General features: G+C 43.2%; 1 protein-coding gene across 5 annotated transcripts in view; it reads left to right on the top strand.

The window, feature by feature from the left end:
* The window catches only part of LOC103710013 (alpha-N-acetylglucosaminidase-like), a 43258-nt gene that overhangs the window by 17766 nt on the left and 4614 nt on the right, over positions 1-20878 (top strand). For 3 of the 5 annotated variants that reach the window (XM_088707320.2, XM_089926160.1, XM_089926162.1), the window contains exons 11-20: positions 872-919; positions 2676-2786; positions 2897-2998; positions 5168-5266; positions 17314-17424; positions 19035-19273; positions 19445-19682; positions 19774-19852; positions 19937-20195; positions 20585-20779. In XM_088707320.2, coding sequence (XP_088563446.2) covers positions 872-919; positions 2676-2786; positions 2897-2998; positions 5168-5266; positions 17314-17424; positions 19035-19273; positions 19445-19682; positions 19774-19852; positions 19937-20195; positions 20585-20779 — 1481 coding nt within the window. The remainder of the gene's footprint in view (positions 1-871; positions 920-2675; positions 2787-2896; positions 2999-5167; positions 5267-17313; positions 17425-19034; positions 19274-19444; positions 19683-19773; positions 19853-19936; positions 20196-20584; positions 20780-20878) is intronic. The other 2 variants (XM_088707321.2, XM_089926161.1) reach the window with 1 other exon arrangement.

Genomic DNA, 20878 nt, shown 5'->3' with positions numbered 1-20878 from the left:
TCTCTATCACTTTGCACTCAGTTTGTGGAACTCCTACTGAAGCAAACTGAAATTTGAAAATAAGTTGATTCTACTTCTTATAGAGAGATCGCCCAACTAAACAATAGATGAACAAGGAGCTACTTAACAGCAGATAGACAATGCTCTTTCATAAATCTCAGCGCAATATAGGAGCAGAACCAGTCGAAAACAGTAAAGTGATCAACTTTAGAGCACAAAGATCAGGTATTTCTTCAGATTCAAGAAAGTACCTAAAATCTAGAGCTTCACAGCTCAGAAAAGAGGAGGAAACAATGGCGGAATGCAAACCTCTCATGCATGACACAGTGATAGAGGGATCGGATGGTGCCGCAGGTTGACTCCTCAGAATCCTCAATTCCAATACTTGAGCTAGAGGCTTCTTGGAGAAGCTTCTCGCCTCAAATGTCAAACTGCTTTCTTAACCCCAGTTAACATATCATGTCTCTTTTCCAGAAACCCCCCACAACATAATTACCGTCACAAATAAGACCAAGAGACCAAAATGACCCAAAATCTGTCCCAAATAAGAAGTGACCATTACTGGGAAATCAAAATGATCGAAATACCCAGCACGAAATAGACCATTAAAACATCCCCAAAACTCTACTTTGACTCTTACAATAGTATTAGCAAATAGCAACTATTTATCTATTTATGATGATTATTTGCATGCATCACCTACACCTTCAGTATATTCATTTGTGAACCTGTCTTTCCTAGTTACACATTCTAACATTTTAAGTTTTACAGCATTCATCTTGCTTTGCAAAGCTCCTAGAAGCTACATTATTATTTTATATATTTCATGTTCTATCATATAATTCTTAATGAATTTTGTGAGCCTTTGTAGGGTTGGTTATTTTCATATGATCCATTTTGGGAGCCACCACAAATGAAGGTAACACTCGGCTTATTAGAATATCTTTTATTAACACTTTCGATCCCCATACACTCTCTTACATTTTTACTTGAACCTTTACTCCTTTTTTTTTTTTTTTGAAATTTCAGTACATTTGTGGTGTCATCTTTTTAATTGGAAAGTATAGGAGAAAAGTGATTTGTGGAATTCCATTGACTACAATGGAATATATTTTTGAGTCACACTGTTAAGTTGTATGAGGGGGTGATAGATTAGAGACTAAGAAAGAGACTGCATTGGTCTCAAAGGCTAACATATATTCATGGCCATAAGATGAATAATAGTAGTTATTTTCTTTCCCAGCAACTGCTAGAGAGCTTTAGAGAAAGGGGAAAAATATCTGCATGTAATATCAACATGGAAAGAAAAGATACTTTGCGCTGTGTATGTAGTATCAACTCAGAAAATACCATAAGGAGCCCTTGAAGCGAATTTCTGCCTTGGACCATATAACTTGAGCAGCATTTGTTGGAAGATTGAAATACACATATATTTAAAAAGATGTGTCTAGTATATGGAAAAAATATGCATGAAATATAACAATAGTCAATTTATAACTTTTAAATGGTCCATATGGAGTTGGAAGGGATATCAGAAATTTAATCAATAATTACAAATGCGAAATTATTTGTCTTAAAGGATCTAAGATGGAAAATACATAAGGCCTCAAAATCCTACATGCAGGTTAAAAATAAGGATTAGAAAATGTTTTAGCTGTCAAAAGATGTCAAAACTTTGGGATAATGCTTCTAGTTATGGTTGTGTATGAGGAGCTTGTGCAATAACAATGTACGTACAAGAACAAAGCAGAATAGTATTATGCTTTGGTAGTTTCATTTGTAGTTACATCTTAAATTTATGTAAAAGTAAGGATTAGAATAAGCTTTAGCTGTCAAAAGATGTCTTTGGAATAAGGCTTCTAGTTATGGTCGTGGTTAAGGAGCTTGTGCAATAACAATGTACTTACAAGAACAGAGCAGAATAGTACTATGGTTTGGTAGTTTCATCTGTCGTTACATCTTAAATTATATTTAACCTACAATTTGTTAATGGTTCAGAAAGGATCTGAAAAGCATGCATCCCTAGACTTTTTTTCACTCAAGGACTTGTGAAGGACACATGTGATCACATATAGATGAGAGAAAGCTTGATCTTTATGGTTTTATTATGGAGTCAATATGTTAGATCTAGAATTGAATGTTAACTTGCCTTCTGATTTTCTATCATTTGTATTTTTGCCAAGGTCGGAGGAACCGGTACCGAGCACTGTACTGGTTCCTCGGCGGGATGACTCGGTACAAGCTGTGTCGGGCTTGTACTGAGAGGGACCGTGAGAGAGAGAAAAATAGAAAGAGAGAGCAAGTGGGGGAGGGAGGGCTGGAGGAGGGTAGCAGACGCTGGCGGAGGCTAGCAGAGGCCGGCACTTCGTTGGCATCCCGCCCTCTCTCTCTCTCTCTCCCTCCCTCCCCTGCTAGCTCTCTTTCCTTCTCCTTCTCCGGCTTCAGCTTCGGCAATGGATTCTGTTTCCGTTGCTGGAACTGTACCGGTAAGCCACCCAGTACGGCTCGGGACGGCCGGAATCGCCTAGTTTGGGACGGTTCCACCGACCCTGATTTCTGCCCCAAAATCAAAATAGTTGCGGTCATGAAATCCTTAATGTATTGGTCCTAAATTTTGAATTAGAAATTTCATATTTACTTTTCATGCTTACATGTGCCATATATTGTGTGTTTAGGCACTCTTGCATTCTGTTCCTATCGGCCGAATGGTGGTTCTTGATTTATATGCTGAAGTAAAACCCATTTGGATCACTTCTGACCAATTTTATGGTGTTCCATACATCTGGAAAGTTCTCTGTTTCTCTAGTACTTCTTTTTAGGCTCATTGATATTCCAAAAAAGTCTTAAATTCTCCTCTCTTTTTTCTGTCTGTATTATCTTTTTGTGCTTTTTCAGGTGCATGCTACACAATTTTGCTGGAAACATTGAGATGTACGGGATTTTAGATACAATTGCATCTGGACCTATTGAAGCTCGTAAAACTGAAAATTCAACCATGGTTTGTTTAACTACTTTTTATTAAGCATTGATTCTCTTGATCATTGTTGCTTGTGTAAAGCTTGTGGGGAACTTATTAGCATTCAGATTGAATGAATTGTTATCAAGGTAAACAATTTTGCCACCGGGTCAGTAAGGTATGGTAGAGTACTGAATTGGCACTTGGTATTCGAAAACAAACAAGTATGGTACCAATTCACTGTTTTTTATTTTTTATTTTTAAAATTTTTGATTATAGTTATTTTAAGGGTTAGGGATCTGGAAAATGTAATATAAAGTTGTTTTAATGTTATTTTAATTTCGTATTTTGTCCACAAGTTATAAGCCACCCCATTTAGTACCATGGATGACATAAAGTAGATCTATAATTTTTTAAAAAATAAAAAATATTATGTATTTTCAGATATATTAATGAAATATAATATAATTTCATTCAACCATGGTTTGTTTAAATACTTTTTATAAGCATTGATGCTCTTGATCATTGTTGCTTCTGTAAAGCTAGTGGGAAACTTATTAGCATACGGATTGAATGAAACTTATTAGCAACCTTCAGTTCTTATGGTTGATTGGATTAATAGATGGATACTCTGCAGCTTAGATGTTCTCAAAAATTTTATTGGACTTCTAAGATGACACTAAATGTTGTAAAGAATGGATAAGTTGAGGAAGACTGTGCTTTGCATTATCCACTAATCAAGAATATAACCTAAATGTACCATATTAAATGTGGTGTAAATACTACACTAATATGTATTCCACTATATAAGTAATCTGTAGTATATACTGACCATATGCACAATTCCTTTGTTTGATTAGATGCCTTAGCGAAGCAAGTTAAAAATTATTCATGAAAGTGTATTTTTTCTATCCACATGGCCTTCTATTTTGTTGGCTGTAATTATTGCACTAACTCCGTAGGTTTTCGTAGCTAGTGATGCTATATCTGTATGTATATGACATGACCAAATTTTTGTTATTATCTGCAAGGACAATGGAGATATGTAAATTGAAAGAACTCCCAAGCATAGAAATAGTGGTACAATTCACTAATACTTCAAAACAACTCTCTAGAGTATTGCAGAATAATTTCACGTAGATCAATACCATTATGTATGAAAAATCACTTTGCTACCTTAGTTAAATGAAAGCTCACCATCTTATCGCTTTATAATTTTCTTTTACCAAAAAGGCTGATTAAACATGAATAAGTTCTCATATTACTCCCTTAACTACAATTTTTGCATAATCTAATATTTGTTCTGAAAATGTTTTAATGGACCTTTACTCTATTTGAAATTCCATATATTTCAATTAAATAAATGTAGATCATTAAAACGTTAAATAGTGTAACACAACATCCTAGTTCATCCATCCTAAACTGATTTGTAGCCTAGTGAAACCATTTGGCACATGTTCATACAATTTTCTGATATCTGAGAGATTGTTTTGGTCACATATGTGATTCATGTTGGTCAATATCAATTCTTTGTTAACATCTTTGGCAGATGACATTAAAATCTTGTTCTTGCGATAGGCTGTCCTAATGGTGACATAATTTACAATATTTGTTTAGAATGGCCCAGCTTGCTTGATTTATCTAATTATCCATATTCATATGTCAAGTCATTATGTGAGGTACCATATAATATGCAGCTTAAAAAGGACCGATTTTGTGAACAAAACAGGCCTGAGTTGGTGCTGGAGCTTTATTAGTTGGATCTGATGTTAATCTCTACAAATTTCATAATTGTGGTATCATTCGTGTTGCTTAAATTACATCCCTTTAGAGTGTACTGTCATAATGTGTTTTGTGAAGGGCCATTATGTGGCCCATTTTCATTATGGAAAGAAGTCATTTTGATTAACTAACTTTATCTGTCTTTTTTTATTTTTCTTAAAAATGCCTACATTGTCCTAATTTTGTCTCTGGATATTACCCAAACAAAGTATCAATTTTACCAGAAAAAAAGTTAATTGCATAAGAGCGACAACTTAGTATTAGGAACTATATTCTAGCAACTGCTTTTCTAGATAAAACTCCTGTATAAATTGTTATTCAAAGATATCAATACTAACTATATACATGCATTTTAGTAGAAGCAATGTATGCTTAAAAGGCATATCCCATTTGCTTGTTTACATTTCTATTTCCTTTTTTTGTTGGCAGGTTGGCACTGGAATGTGTATGGAGGGCATTGAACAAAATCCTATTGTTTATGATCTTATGTCTGAAATGGCATTTCATCATGAGCCAATAGATGTAGAGGTAACATTATCTTCTGTTTGCACACCTCTTATTTCTTTCAATTTTTTTTTTTGACACCTGTCATCTTTTCAGTGTAAGTAAACAAGGTGCAGAACGTTTGCGGTTTCCTTTATGTTCTGTATCATGATTTTCTGGTTTCATATTTCTCCGAAAATAAATATATATTTTTATTATCCACACCTTGTTCACGAACACTATGTCCGTGCACAATTTTTTTATGCATCAACCTCTACTGATCTATATATAAGTGTTTATAAGCTACAAGGCAGCGGTGTTTACTTAATCTTGCTCAACAAATATTTCTATACACATTGTAAGAATTAAGATAAAACACCTATATTTACATATCGTAAGAGTATTATGTCCTTCAAATCCATCATTTATCATGTTTTTTCATCAACATTTTGTGAAATAATTGCTCTTAAATCTTGTATGACATTGATTGATATATTGGATATGGTGCATAGAGTTGTAGAAGGGAGAAATGGGCTCCACCTACTAGGCATTGCTTCTCAATAGGCTTCTCGTTTATAATGTAACCTAGTTCTGGAATGTTAAAGTCAAAAGTGATCAAAGAACAAAAAAGTATTAAAAGGTTTGGAAGAAATGCTAGTAACGTTAAGTGAATGATGATCTTTACTATGGTTATGCTCAAGGGAAAGGGAGGATGATAATTATAGTAAGTGAAGATGAGAAAAAGTAATGTCAGAGTTACAAAAATCATTGCATTAAAAGATGCTGGTATTAATCATGGTTCTTGATTTTGCAAGTCATATATTTTCTGGCCATGGATTGGGAGGATACGTGTCATGTGCCATATCATGTCAACATGTGGCACAGAATGGCAGCCACGCATGCTTTGCGATGAGGTTCACATGCATGGATACACTATCCTGACTCCTGAATGTTTATTTATTTATTTAAAGTTGAAGTTAATTCTAACTTCGAACTGGGTTAAGATTTAGTTGTTCAAAAATCAAAGATTAAAAGCAAACTATAAGATCATACCATCACTAATCATCACATTTGTACATTTTGTTTGCTGTCTTACATGTGCAATGTATAATTTGAAGTTTATAGCATCCAATACAACCTTGTTTTCGTATGAAATATGAATAATGTAATAAACTCCATAACCATAATCATTCAGCCTTTTCTCAACTATATAGGATTGCCTTTATGGATCCTAATTTGCCAAGTTTTTTCGTAGTTTGATATATCTGTTATGACAGGCTGTTGACCTAACATTGACCCTCCACCTTTCTAGTCTGGGCTTGGGACGGGCCATGGCAGTATTAACAATATGAATAGGCTTGAGTTGTTTAAAATATTAGACGTTAACAAGCGAAACAAATGGAGATACCATATATAAGACAACTAATACTTGAATCTCAGTATAGTTAAATACTAAGACAAACAATACAATATCTGAAAAAAGTAATACCATAACTAAAAAAGTGATATCAAGCTTTGAGATCCCTATCTCACTTCTTATGCAGAGGAGGCTTGTATATATCTCATTAGCTAGAATGTGGGTTTCATATATGCCAATACTATAATGTACCTGTTGCTGGTGGTCCAAACCGAGAACGATTGACACAGCGGTGTGAACGGGGTTCCGTCTGGGTTGTTTTGGTTGGTGTTGGTTACGCTCCACCTTCCACCGGGAAACCTGCGAGCAAGCCTCGCACCACCACTGGGGTAGTGGGGGCCCTCCGACGATCAAGTCAGAGGAGATTGGAGGAGAAGGAGAGATAATAATAGCAAGCAAGAGAGTGCTCTGGAAGATATTGCTTCCCTCCTCCCCTTCTCCCCCCAGCCGCATATATACCAGGCTGGGGGGTCTTTCAGGGGGGTTCGTCATCGTGGGGCACGATGGAGCTGCCACTGACACGGCCGTTACAGGGCGTCGTGGGGCAGCGCTGGGTACGGCCATGACAGGGCGTAGTGGAGCTCCGCCTTGTACGGCTGTTACAGGGGATCGTGGAGCAGCGCCAGATACAACCGTTGCAGGGAGTAGTGGAGCAGGAGGCTACGGCGTGCCTCTGGGGAATAGCCTGTCGTTGTCGAGAGATGTCCGACTCGGCGTCGGGCTGCGGAGCCGAAGATGTCCGACTCGGGGTCGGATTGCTGGATCAAGGGGCAGCCGACTCGGGGTCGGGCTGCGGAGCCGAAGATATCTGACTCGGGGTCGGATTGCTGGATCAAGGGGCAGCCGACTCGGGGTCGGGCTGCAGAGCCGAAGATGTCCGACTCGGGGTCGGATTGCTGGATCAAGGGGCTGCCGTAGTCTTCCTGGGCGCGCGTGCCGGTCGGGCTGCAGAGCCGAAGATGTCCGACTCGGGGTCGGATTGCTGGATCAAGGGGCTGCCGTAGTCTTCCTGGGCGCGCGTGCCGGTCACGTGGGGCATGGTGGCTGAGTTCCCCCGTAACAGTAGCCCCCCACTTCCGAGCCCGGAACCAGAAGGGGAACGGGTGAAGGAAGTGATGCTTCGAGATTGCCGCCATCCCTCGGAGAGGCGCGCGCGCTTCGAGCTCTCCGCCTTCTTTATGGCGTATGGCGGTTGTTGCTGACCTGGCAGTCTGAGGATTTCGGCGGACATCCTTCCTCTTTTTAACTTCTGGTAACGTCTCGCCGACTCCTGACTCTCGAAGTTCTTCCGGCGCCAGGCCAGGCATCCGAGGGTTAGGCCTCAGGAAGTTCTTCCGGCGTTAAGCCAGGCATCCGAGGGTTAGGCCCCAGGAGATTCTTCCGGCGCTAAGCCAGGCACCCGAGGGTTAGGCCTCAGGAAATTCTTCCGGCGCTAGGCCAGACATCCGAGGGTTAGGCCTCAGGAAATTCTTCCGGCGCTAGGCCAGGCATCCGAGGGTTAGGCCTCAGGAAATTCTTCCGGCGCTAGGCCAGGCATCCGAGGGTTAGGCCTCAGGAACTTCTTCCGGCGCTAAGCCAGGCATCCGAGGGTTAGGCCTCAGGGAATTCTTCCGGCGCTAGGCCAGGCATCCGAGGGTTAGGCCTCAGGAAATTCTTCCGGCGCTAAGCCAGGCATCCGAGGGTTAGGCCTCAGAAAATTCTTCCGGCGCTAAGCCAGGCATCCGAGGGTTAGGCCTCAGGAAATTCTTCCGGCGCTAAGCCAGGCATCCGAGGGTTAGGCCTCAGGAAATTCTTCCGGCGCTAAGCCAGGCATCCGAGGGTTAGGCCTCAGAAAATTCTTCCGGCGCTAGGCCAGGCATCCGAGGGTTAGGCCTCAGGGAATTCTTCCGGCGCTAGGCCAGGCATCCGAGGGTTAGGCCTCAGAAAATTCCGCTCGTTGGTCGGCCAAGGCTGGCGCAAGCCGAGGCGACCGGTCGGGGCTTCAGGCTAGTCTGCTCCCGGGATGATCATCGGGTTAGCCTGGCATCCGAGGGCCGAGCCTCGGGAAATTCCGCTCGTTGGTCGGCCAAGGCTGGCGCAAGCCGAGGCGACCGGTCGGGGCTTCAGGCTAGTCTGCTCCCGGGATGATCATCGGGTTAGCCTGGCATCCGAGGGCCGAGCCTCGGAAAATTCCGCTCGTTGGTCGGCCAAGGCTGGCGCAAGCCGAGGCGACCGGTCGGGGCTTCAGGCTAGTCTGCTCCCGGGATGATCATCGGGTTAGCCTGGCATCCGAGGGCCGAGCCTCGGGAAATTCCGCTCGTTGGTCGGCCAAGGCTGGCGCAAGCCGAGGCGACCAGTCGGGGCTTCAGGCTAGTCTGCTCCCGGGATGATCATCGGGTTAGCCTGGCATCCGAGGGCCGAGCCTCGGGAAATTCCGCTCGTTGGTCGGCCAAGGCTGGCGCAAGCCGAGGCGACCGGTCGGGGCTTCAGGCTAGTCTGCTCCCGGGATGATCATCGGGTTAGCCTGGCATCCGAGGGCCGAGCCTCGAAAAATTTCGCTCGTTGGTCGGCCAAGGCTGGCGCAAGCCGAGGCGACCGGTCGGGGCTTCAGGCTAGTCTGCTCCCGGGATGATCATCGGGTTAGCCTGGCATCCGAGGGCCGAGCCTCGGGAAATTCCGCTCGTTGGTCGGCCAAGGCTGGCGCAAGCCGAGGCGACCGGTCGGGGCTTCAGGCTAGTCTGCTCCCGGGATGATCATCGGGTTAGCCTGGCATCTGAGGGTTGTCAGGCCTCAGGAAATTCCGCTCGTTGGTCGGCCAAGGCTGGCGCAAGCCGAGACGACCGGTCGGGGCTTCAGGCTAGTCTGCTCCCGGGATGATCATCGGGTTAGCCTGGCATCTGAGGGTTGTCAGGCCTCAGGAAATTCCGCTCGTTGGTCGGCCAAGGCTGGCGCAAGCCGAGGCGACCGGTCGGGGCTTCAGGCTAGTCTGCTCCCGAGATGATCATCGGGTTAGCCTGGCATCTGAGGGTTGTCAGGCCTCAGGAAATTCCGCTCGTTGGTCGGCCAAGGCTGGCGCAAGCCGAGGCGACCGGTCGGGGCTTCAAGCTAGTCTGCTCCCGGGATGACCATCGGGTTAGCCTGGCATCTGAGGGTTGTCAGGCCTCAGGAAATTCCGCTCGTTGGTCGGCCAAGGCTGGCGCAAGCCGAGGCGACCGGTCGGGGCTTCAGGCTAGTCTGCTCCCGGGATGATCATCGGGTTAGCCTGGCATCCGAGGGCCGAGCCTCGGGAAATTCCGCTCGCTGGTCGTGCGCCTGTCGCTTGCCGTCCGACGGGATTTCTCCGTGGCCAGCTGCGATCGTGTTTCTCCTCCTCTCCCAGCGTCGCCTGGGGAACACCAGAAGGGCATTAAATGCTAATTGAAGCGTTACCTGGGAAATCGGACCGCCAGTTGCTGCTTGCAAGGAGTGTCAGTTAAGCGGCCGCGATACGCGCGTTCTTCGAGGCGGATGCGGCCTGGGCGCGAGCGGAGATACGTGGACCGAGGGATACATGCCGCCCGGAGTGTCCTGCACAAAGAATACAATTAAAGAGAACGACGCTTAGGAGATCGTGGGAGGATACGCCTCGAGAGCCGGAACGGCTCCGGATTCGGTGCGCCCGCCTTTATTGGAGCCACCCGCATCGGAACGACCGGGGGGCCTCGTAAAACAAAATATCAGCTGAGCTTCCACTATCAACAGGAACACGCCTTACATCATAGTTTGCCATAGTGAGGGAGATCACCATGGCGTCATCGTGGGGAGTCTGAACCCCCTTTACATCCTCATCAGAAAAGGTGATTACATTACCGACCCTCTGCCTCTTTGCGACGACTGTTGCTCCGGACGCCTCAGTCGAGCCCCCTGCATTCCTCTCGGGTCGGGGGCAGCCCCCAGTGATAGTGTGGGTCACGCCCGCGACGGGTCGATTCTGCTCCCGAGGCTCCTGAGGGGCCGGGTCGGCCGGACGCGGGTCTGCGGGGGGACGTCGGTCGTTCACATATCGACCGAGACGCCCTCGGCGGATGAGAGCCTCGATCTCGTCCCGAAGCTGGAAGCAGTCTTCGGTGTCGTGGCCGTGGTCTCGGTGGTACTCACAGTACGCTCGAGAGGGCCTCCTCCCAGGGATTTTCTTCATCTGCCTCGGGACCGGGAGGTTCTCCCGCCCCTTGACCTCCATAAGGATCTGGGCCCGGGGGGCCAGGAGTGGGGTGTACCGGTTGAAGCGTCGGTGCGGAGAACGAGGGCGTGGGGCGCCGTGGTTCCTCGCCGGTGACGGGCTTCTGCGCCGATGTTGAGGCGTCGGGCTCCTCCTCTGGGGTGCCTCTTTTCGCCTTTTCTTCCCGAGCTTTAGAGGGGCCTCGGCGGCCTCCTTGTTCCGGTGGGCGGCTGCCTCCTCGGCGTCTGCATACTGGTTCGCCCGAGACAACAGCTCCGGGAAGCTCCGCGGCAGGCGTTTGTCCAGGGAGAAGGTGAGTCTGCCCTTCCGGAAGCCACGCTTCAGGGCTGAGAGAGCCACCTCCTGGCTCAGGTTCCGGACCTCCAATGTAGCCTTGTTGAAGCGGGTAAGGTAATCCCGCAGGCTTTCTCCCTCGTTTTGCCGGACATCAAAGAGGGAGTCGGAAACCAATCACCGCCGGCTACTGACGGCGAAATGGCTGATGAAGAGGCGAGTGAACTGGTCAAAGGACTGGATAGAGTCAGCCTCCAGGCCGGCGAACCACGCCCTGGCTGGGCCACGGAGGGTCGCCGGGAAGGCCTTGCAGAGGAGGGGATCTGATGCTCCATGGAGGAGCATAAGAGTCCTGAAACTCTCCACGTGATCCCGCGGGTCCGCCGCCCCGTCATAGGGCTCGATCGCCGGCATTTTGAATCCCGGCGGATTTGGGGTCCGCAGGATCCTCGAGGCAAGCGCCGGTTGGGAGGAGATCTCCAAGTCGGCGAAGGGATCTTTAGAGTGGCCCTTCAGGACCTGGAGTTGTCGGTGGAGATCGTCCACCCGCCGGTCCAGGGAGCGCGACCGGTGGGTGGGAGACAAGGAGCACCGAGAGGGGGACCGACTGGAGCGCGGGTTCCTTGAGGACTGGGGGGTCTGGGAACGCGCCCGGGCCCGCCTCTTGTACCCCGCGCAGCTTCGATGGGACGGTCCCGGCAGAATGGACCGTGCTCGAGAATCTTCCTCGCGCCGGCGCTCCTCCCCATGGGAGAGGAAGGAGCGCGGGTTAAGGAGGACAGGTGAGCGCTCAGGGAGCAGCGGCTCCTGGGCCCGCTGCGGCGCCCGAGACATCACACCCTGCAGGTTCTGCACCGCCTCCGCGAGGGTGCGGACCTGCTGGGCTAACTGGTCGAACTGAGCGGCTTCGACCATCTGAATCGGGGGTGGAACGGTGGAGTGTTGCTGAGAATGTGTTGGAGACGCAGCGGCCTCCCGGCCGGAGGCGCGAGAGGCCCCGCGACCGGAGGCATTGGAAACTCCACGACCACCTCGCCGTGCCATTACGATCGCTCTGAGATCAGGCCCTTCCTCTAGCGCCAACTGTTGCTGGTAGTCCAAACCGAGAACGATTGGCACAGCGGTGTGAACGGGATTCCGTCTGAGTTGCCTTGGTTGGTGTTGATTGCGCTCCACCTTCCATCGGAAAACCTGCAAGCAAGCCTCACACCACCACTGGGGTAGTGGGGGCCCTCCGACGATCAAGTCAGAGGAGATTGGAGGAGAAGGAGAGATAATAGTAGCAAGTAGGAGAATGCTCTGGAAGTTCTTGCTTCCCTCCCCCCCTTCTCCCCCCAGCCGCATATATACCAGGCTGGGGGGTCTTTCAGGGGGGTTCGTCATCGTGGGGCACGATGGAGCTGCCACTGACACGGCCGTTACAGGGCGTCGTGGGGCAGCGCTGGGTACGGCCATGACAGGGCGTAGTGGAGCTCCGCCTTGTACGGCTGTTACAGGGGATCGTGGAGCAGCGCCAGATACAACCGTTGCAGGGAGTAGTGGAGCAGGAGGCTACGGCGTGCCTCTGGGGAATAGCCTGTCGTTGTCGAGAGATGTCCGACTCGGGGTCGGGCTGCGGAGCCGAAGATGTCCGACTCGGGGTCGGATTGCTGGATCAAGGGGCAGCCGACTCGGGGTCGGGCTGCGGAGCCGAAGATATCCGACTCGGGGTCGGATTGCTGGATCAAGGGGCAGCCGACTCGGGGTCGGGCTGCGGAGCCGAAGATGTCCGACTCGGGGTCGGATTGCTGGATCAAGGGGCTGCCGTAGTCTTCCTGGGCGCGCGTGCCGGTCACGTGGGGCATGGTGGCTGAGTTCCCCCGTAACAGTACCAATACTTCCATTCATGTATCATGTTGTGGGTTTGTATATGCGAACAATATGTGAAACCCTGTTTGAGTACCAGTCTTCATATTATTTCATATACTTCATGTGTTGCACATGATATGATGTATACGAACCTGAGCAATGTGCCTAAGTATTGGCATTGGAGGATCTACCAGGTGAGGCTGTTGTGGGAAGGGGTGCAGTAATGCCTGTAGGGAGTTTACATCTGCTAGACATAGGGCTCTGAGACAGTCTGCCCTTACAAGTCGTGTATGTTGGGGTTCTGATCTGACCCTAACAGTGTAAGATATAAGATGATAAAACCGTGTGGCATGTACATGTCGGACATGTTGCTATGAAAATTATGCTGATGTGATGGAAAAGACATGGAAGAAGTATCCTAGACCTCTAATCCTCTATCATCTATTCGTCTTAGCCCCATTTGAATCAACTAACGACAACCTTCTCTTACAGCCTCCATGTCTTTAGGATATCTCCTGAAGGATAGCCTGCCCTGGCTGTCACCTCCTCCTTTCCCTCTGATATCTTGAATGCATGTGGAAGGGTAACTTCTCCTAGTACCTTGATCTTCATCCTGTTTCCAGTGATTAAAATAAGATGATAAAACCGTGTGCCATGTACATGTCGGACATGTTGCTATGAAAATTATGCTGATGTGATGGAAAAGACATGGAAGAATTATCCTAGACCTCTAATCCTCTATCATCTATTCGTCTTATCCCCATTTGAATCAACTAACGACAACCTTCTCTTACAGCCTCCATGTCTTTAGGATATCTCCTGAAGGATAGCCTGCCCTGTCTGTCACCTCCTCCTTTCCCTCTGATATTTTGAATGCATGTGGAAGGGTAACTTCTCCTAGTACCTTGATCTTCATCCTGTTTCCAGCGATTAAAATAAACAAACTGCAAAAAAATTGAGTAGACAAGTCATGATTTTCATAAACTTGCTCAATATGGTGTTAGGTGATTCTTATAATTTTGATTTGTCATGAGACAAGTTCCAATTGAGGTTATGAGGTTCTTACACACACACTCTCTCTCTCTCTTTCCCCCTCCCTCTTTCTTTCTCTTGGTTGTTGTTAAATGAGACTCATATGGTGGGTTTGAGAGAGTGAGAGAGAGAGAGAGAGAGAGAGAGAGAGGCTGCAGAGCCTTTTTGGGATAATATTTGTTTATATGAGTCGCAGTGAACCTCAATGGTTTGATGAATGTGGCCTGATACAAATAAGTGTCCAGATGTTGTACCATGCTTCTGAAAGCCTATATGACACATGCCATACTGTATGCATAGGTACTTTCTGGAGCTTAATTCTGGAACTGATACACGATCTATTTTCTTGATATTATTACATATCTAGATGGAGTAGCATACCCAGTTTCAATGTTTCATTTTTTTCATTTTAGATAAAAAGATTAAGGAAAGTTTTAATGTATTTGCAAACAGTTTGGTGTTATGCGAAGGCATAAACATAGATTCAAAAGTAACTGGTCTGATCAACTTATTAACCGCCGATATCCTGATATTAGTTGATACTTGATACTAAGAAATGATTGAGTTGTGCATAACTTCATTAAATGAATAAGTAGACCAGAAGACTCCAATCCTTGTTATACTGTAATTCAACTTATCATTAAAATTATAAAGTTATTCTTGCAAGAGGAAACTCCAGTTTGGCATGGGCCTGGCCATTACATAAATGACCAAAAAGTCTACCATACATGGCTTGAAGGACTATAAATTAGAGCATACAATAAGGCATCCAAACTAGCTATTTAATACACAAGTGCCCTTCTTTCCATCTTCAGAAGGACTTAAGCATCTACAGTATCAAGGTTGAATTGTATTAAATTTTTTTTCAAGTAATAAGTGGGAACCAGTGTTGCCCAAGGCCTCTGCACCTGATATGTAGCATTGGATATGGTTAGTACTTAAGAAAAATCATAAATTTAAGTAAAAGTTTGTAAACTAAAAGATAAATAGTTAAGAAATAATTAAAATTAAGAAAATTGGGAAATTATTTTTACATTTAGCTTGAAAACTTTTTATGACGTAATTACAATACATTATAGGGAAACATCAATGAAATACCTTAGAACATATGACGGTGTTGATTGGTTCTCCATTTTAACATTTGAAGTCACTTTGAGTTAGGAATTCAGTAAAAAAAAGAAAATTAAAATATTTTCTAAATACAGGAAAATGTAGAAAATGGAATTATAAACTCTGATTTCCTTCTTGTTCAATTAATATTTGTCATTGTCGACAATTTCACCAAGGTAACTAGTAGGTGCCACCTAGCGAGCTAGGTACCCAAGGTTTCTTGTTTTAATGGTTCTTAGTTTCTGTGTTGTTGCTGATTGGATGCCAGCTGCCTGATACTTATCATTCTATATTGCTTGGCACCTAAGGCTTCTTGCCTGCATGCGAACAAACATTCTGTGTTGTTCATGATTTGCTGGCAGCTGTCTGATACCTATATCATTCCATATGGCTCTATTTATTCCTTTACTTTTTTTACGATAATAATTACTTCATTAGCCATCTTCTGTCCATCTGTTACTTTGATATATTTTTATTTAATTTATAATTCTAATAGTTCTCTGTTATCCTTCTACTGGTTTTTATTTTCTTATGCTTCGTAAAAAGATGATGGTTATGCTTTAGCATTCATTGGTAACAACAACCTGTGCATCTTCTTTCCATCTCTTTCTTAGATGTATTCTTTATTTAATTTATACTGCTAATGTTTGCTCTGTTACCCTATTACTAAATTTTAGTTTGTTATTGCTTTGTGAACTGTATGATGGTTATGCTTTAATGTTCTTTGCTGACAACAACTTGTGCATCTTCTTTCCAACTCTTTCTTAGATGTATTTTTATTTAATTTATACAGCAATGGTTGCCCTGCTATCCTTTTTCTAATGTTTGGTTTGTTATGCTTTGTGAATGGTATGATGATTATGCTTTAACATTCATTGCTGACAACATGTGATAATCATAAACTTATCTTCTGGGGATTGAATTGTGCAAAAAAATTTTCCTTATGGCTTTTTTTTTCCTCAAAATGAATCTATTTCCCTGCTATAAGCTGAGATCTACCTTCAGTCTTGATTCTTTCCCAGTCCAGGAAAACTCGAGGATTTCTCCCCTATTGCATTTGCTTAAAGAGCATTACCAATTTAGTAGTTGTTCCACTTCTCAATTCCTCAGTATGCATGTTGCTCTGGGTACATGATGTACAGTTGTACACCCTTCTCATTTTAATTGCCATCAATAAGTTGCAAGAGTCCTTGCTTTTAAATTATATGACAAGTTTCTTTCCAATGGAATGCAGATATTCTTTGAGGGTTAACAGTTAGTATGTGTTTTCAAAATTCGATACAACCGTATCTTGATTCATAAATCTAACATGAAATGCTAGTTGTTGCTTGTGCAAATTAAACCTGCATCTAATAAGGTGAATCAGTTTGTCTTCAAACACTACAAGCATAAACAAATATCAGAACACCAGCCTGATATCTTTTCTTATTTTTCCATGATACCATCTCTCCAAGGTTCTGTAGTTATATTGCTGTTTAAATTCATGATGAAGCACAATGAATAGTTATGTTATGATCTCTACTTAATGTGGGATCTTTTTCCAGGTTATATTAGGAGATTTTTTGTTGCAGTCAAGAGAGACAGGAAAAAGAGATTATTTACTTAGCTGAGTGTCATATTACCTAAGACTTTATTTCAATAAACCAGTATATGATAAATTTTGTCACTAGAAGCTGCTTGAGAAGGTGCAAATTAATCTTCCTCTAGAACAGGATTTCTGGATATTAATTGTGGGAATGAAGAACACCAAATGCTTCGAGATTTGCATTTAAAAGGTGGCTTGTATTTTCATTTGTTGATAGAGAAGGAAAATCTCAAAGCATGAATCTTAGAAGGAATGAGCATAAAAATGAGAAGATCACAAAGTATCGGACAGCTAAATTCTGGTCACTACAGTTTCTTTAATATTCTCTACCCAATTGGGGAACTCTAAACATGTTATAGAATACTCAGTTTCAAGATAATTGAATCGTGGGACTTCTTTTGAGGCACATAGCACCTACATTTCTCCCATGAGAAAGTTTCTGATTTTTGTTATTGTTAGTTTAGGAAAATAGCAAGATGCTTGCAGCATATACATGCAAGAAGAATTTGTTTAAATGGTTTGTATATAGTGATTCCCAGAATCATTTATCTGATTATCCACCACTTGTGGTCATGCTTTCCAATGGTACTTTGACTTCTGAATTCTTGATATTCTTTATTTTCTTTCAGATGTGGATTGATCTCTACCCAACACGGAGATATGGAAGGCCTATTTCCGCACTGCAAGTTGCATGGAAAATACTATATAGTACTATCTATAACTGCACTGATGGTGTTAGCGTATGTTCAACTTTTTTTTTTTTTTCAACAATGCACTTGGCTCATTTTAAGTAATAATAGATCCTTGTATTCCTCCTTATATTAATTCCAAAGCTTTGTGAAAACAATAATTTCAGCTTAACAAGGTGTAATTTGTGGTCAGAATAATGTTTTAATAAACTCGTAATTTCAATCTTTTGGTTATTTGGTAAGTATTTCACATGCAGTATACACAAGCATGTAGAGTTGGGAGGATTGACGTTATAATTTCTCGAGAATGTATATAAGGTGTACATCATTGCTGCTATCTTGATGCTAAAAGTCAGTGAAACAAACAAATTCAATAATAATACAAGCATTTTCATGAATATTTTGCTGTGTAGTACTAACCAAGTAGACGATGCATGATCCACATGCCGCCTCTAGTTTTCACTGGTTTTTCCTACCTTTATCAATTGACTGACAAGTGACTCTAAGAGTAAGCAATTTCCTGTGGCCAATTAGGTGTTATAACTGGCCCCAATGCAGTCTCAAGGTCTAGATGAAAAAGATGGAGGATTGACATTGACAGCTAAGCTAGTATACAGGGTGAAAAACTGAAACAATAAATGGATACCAATTCTATGCAAGATTAACCAATCAACCTAATGAACTAGTTACCCTCATCCATCAAAAACCGCAGGGCCTTCATGAAGAACCCTAGTTACTTCTCTCGATGACTTAGCCTCATTTACTAGTCCAGTGATTGCTGGACCTTAATGGCGAGTTTTTCCCATGGAATTTTCATAAATAAAATACTAAAATGAAAATTAACTTCAACAACTGAAATTTAACTAGAAATATAAATTAGCAATCATGACGACATTATGACCTCTGTCCAATGTAAGACAATTTAATTTCACTGAGACGATTAAAAGACTTGATTAAAAAATGATCAATAATTTAACCTCATTAGTAGATACAAATTAGCCGTCATGATAGTTATGAACATATGTTTGAAAGATTATTTTTAAAATAATAATAGTTATGAACATAATGTTTGAAAGATTATTTTTAAAGATTTTTCCTGATAACCAAGATACTGTACTACCTTTCAATTTTCCTAATAAATTGTCAATACGCGACATAGAATACCTATTTGTGGTCAAAGTTTACTTTCTGGACCTCACTAGAATGAAACTAATAGTGTCATTTTAGACAATCCTTTACCCTTGGAACCTAGATATCTAGTCTCTTTGCTTACTGGGATTTAGATATATTTGGGTTCTGTTGTCTTTTATCTATTAACTTACCCCAAATTATTCACTGGTTTTCACTCATCACAGTTTTTGTTCTTTTTCCCTCTTGCATTGTACTTCGTCTTAATTATAGGACTTGTCTTTCCATTATCTGACATTTAAGTTGACTTTTTTTTTTGTACATGCAATTGTTTGATTATTATGTCTAAGAGAATATGGTAACACATATTTAACTCCAATATCATAGTATAGAAATGAGTTACCAAGGACATCATTGAGTTGTATGGATACCTTTGTTTTTCCCCCAGTTCCATCTCCATTTGAGTGAAACCTATACTTTATTGTCTGAAAGTTTCAGCTGCTTCATGTTAATCCTTTAAGATTTCATTACAGAACAAAAATCGAGATGTAATTGTAGCATTTCCAGATGTTGATCCATCCATCATTATGATACCAGAAGTATCTGCAAAGCATCAGTATATCAATAGAAGATTATCAGAAAGAGGACATTTGAAGGAAATATCTAAGTCTTATGACCAGCCACATCTATGGTATTCGACTACTGATGTCATATATGCATTAAAACTTTTCCTAGACAATGGTGATGAAGTATCAGATAGCCAGACTTTCAGGTGAGGGTACATTTCATCATTTACTCGAGAGAGAAAATATTTTGAGGGTAGTTGAAACTTAAGAACTGAACCAAATAGATTGTGGGATCAGATCACTGATGTTTTCAAGGAGTACAGAATGCTTGGTTTGGATAGTGAATGTAATGCATGCTAACTTATTGTCATCCATAGGTATGATCTTGTGGATCTCACACGGCAGGCATTAGTAAAATATGCAAACCAGGTTTTCTTAGAAGTCATAGAAGGGTATCAACATAATGATATCAAGCAAGTCACTTTTTACAGTCAGCACTTTCTTGATCTTGTCAAAGACTTGGACATTCTCTTGTCCTCCGATGATGGATTTCTGCTTGGGTCCTGGTTGGAAAGTGCCAAGCGCCTTGCAAAAGATTCAGAGCAAGAGAAGCAGGTGGTATTCTTGGTACTTCTATATATAAAATAATTTCTGCAAAAACTTAAAACATTATGGATGTTGAAACCATTGTGTCCATGGGGTGCAGTTTGAGTGGAATGCAAGAACTCAAATAACTATGTGGTTTGACAATACAGAGACTGAAGCTAGTTTGCTTCGTGACTATGGTGCGTGATAAATTTTACTTTTCGATGCAAGAAATTTGTTTTAGTTCATCCATTGTGTTACTGTTAACGGTGTGTTTGTTGCAGGAAACAAATACTGGAGTGGTCTTCTGCAAGACTATTATGGACCACGGGCAGCAATATACTTCAAATACTTGTTAGCTAGCATGGTGAAAGGGGAGACTTTTCCATTGGAGGATTGGAGGAGGGAGTGGATTAGTCTAACCAATAAATGGCAAAGTAGCAGAAAGGTGTTCACAGTGAAAGCTTCTGGCGATGCTCTGAATATCTCTCGATGGCTGTACGACAAGTACTTGCAAAATGCTAACTCGCAATTGGTATACAGGTTATTAGACTACCATGCTGTAAAATCTGCAAGCATGTGAGGCTGTGAGCATCTATCAACTATGTTGCAACAACCTCACGTTGCTGCATAGAATCTGCATGCTTCTGAGTAATGCAGACTAGCTTCATAAATCCTCATGCTGCATTGCTAAATCTATCCTATGTGGAAGTAGGTGTTAAGAAGAATGAGTTCTGTAGTTCCATGTCATATGTGGTGATTTTGATGACCATATGCAATCATCTTATGACACTGCTGCAGAAGGTTATTCTTGCATGCAATTTGTTCTCGAGTTGCACTCGAGTGCATGGCAGTTTCTCTCTCTTGCCAAAACGCTAATTTTCTTCCTTTTTTTGTTGTTTTTCTGATGATCAATAATATATTTCCACTAGATTCGTTGGCCTTTATGAATTGCACCTATTCCCTCCCACCAGATCAAGCGGGGAGAAGTTGGATGACGGTGCTAGGCGATGTATCGTAATGTGCGACTGGGACGAACACCTAGTTTCTTTTGTGGCACCTCAAGTATTTAGATCTTGGCAGTTTCTTCTGAAAGCATCTTATCAGAGGGTACCTCCTACTAAAAGGTTCGATTGTTTTCAACATTACTCTGTACCGTGCAGGAAGTCCTGAATTTCAAGTTGCCGAGAACCAGTAACCCTTCTTATCTGATTACAAATTTTATT

This window comes from Phoenix dactylifera, chromosome 11, assembly GCF_051530095.1.
Source record: "Phoenix dactylifera cultivar Ajwa chromosome 11, Ajwa_hap1_PhDact_Kaust_v1.1, whole genome shotgun sequence".
Classification (NCBI taxonomy): Eukaryota; Viridiplantae; Streptophyta; class Magnoliopsida; order Arecales; family Arecaceae; genus Phoenix; species Phoenix dactylifera.
This window is presented reverse-complemented; position numbering and strand designations above follow the sequence as displayed.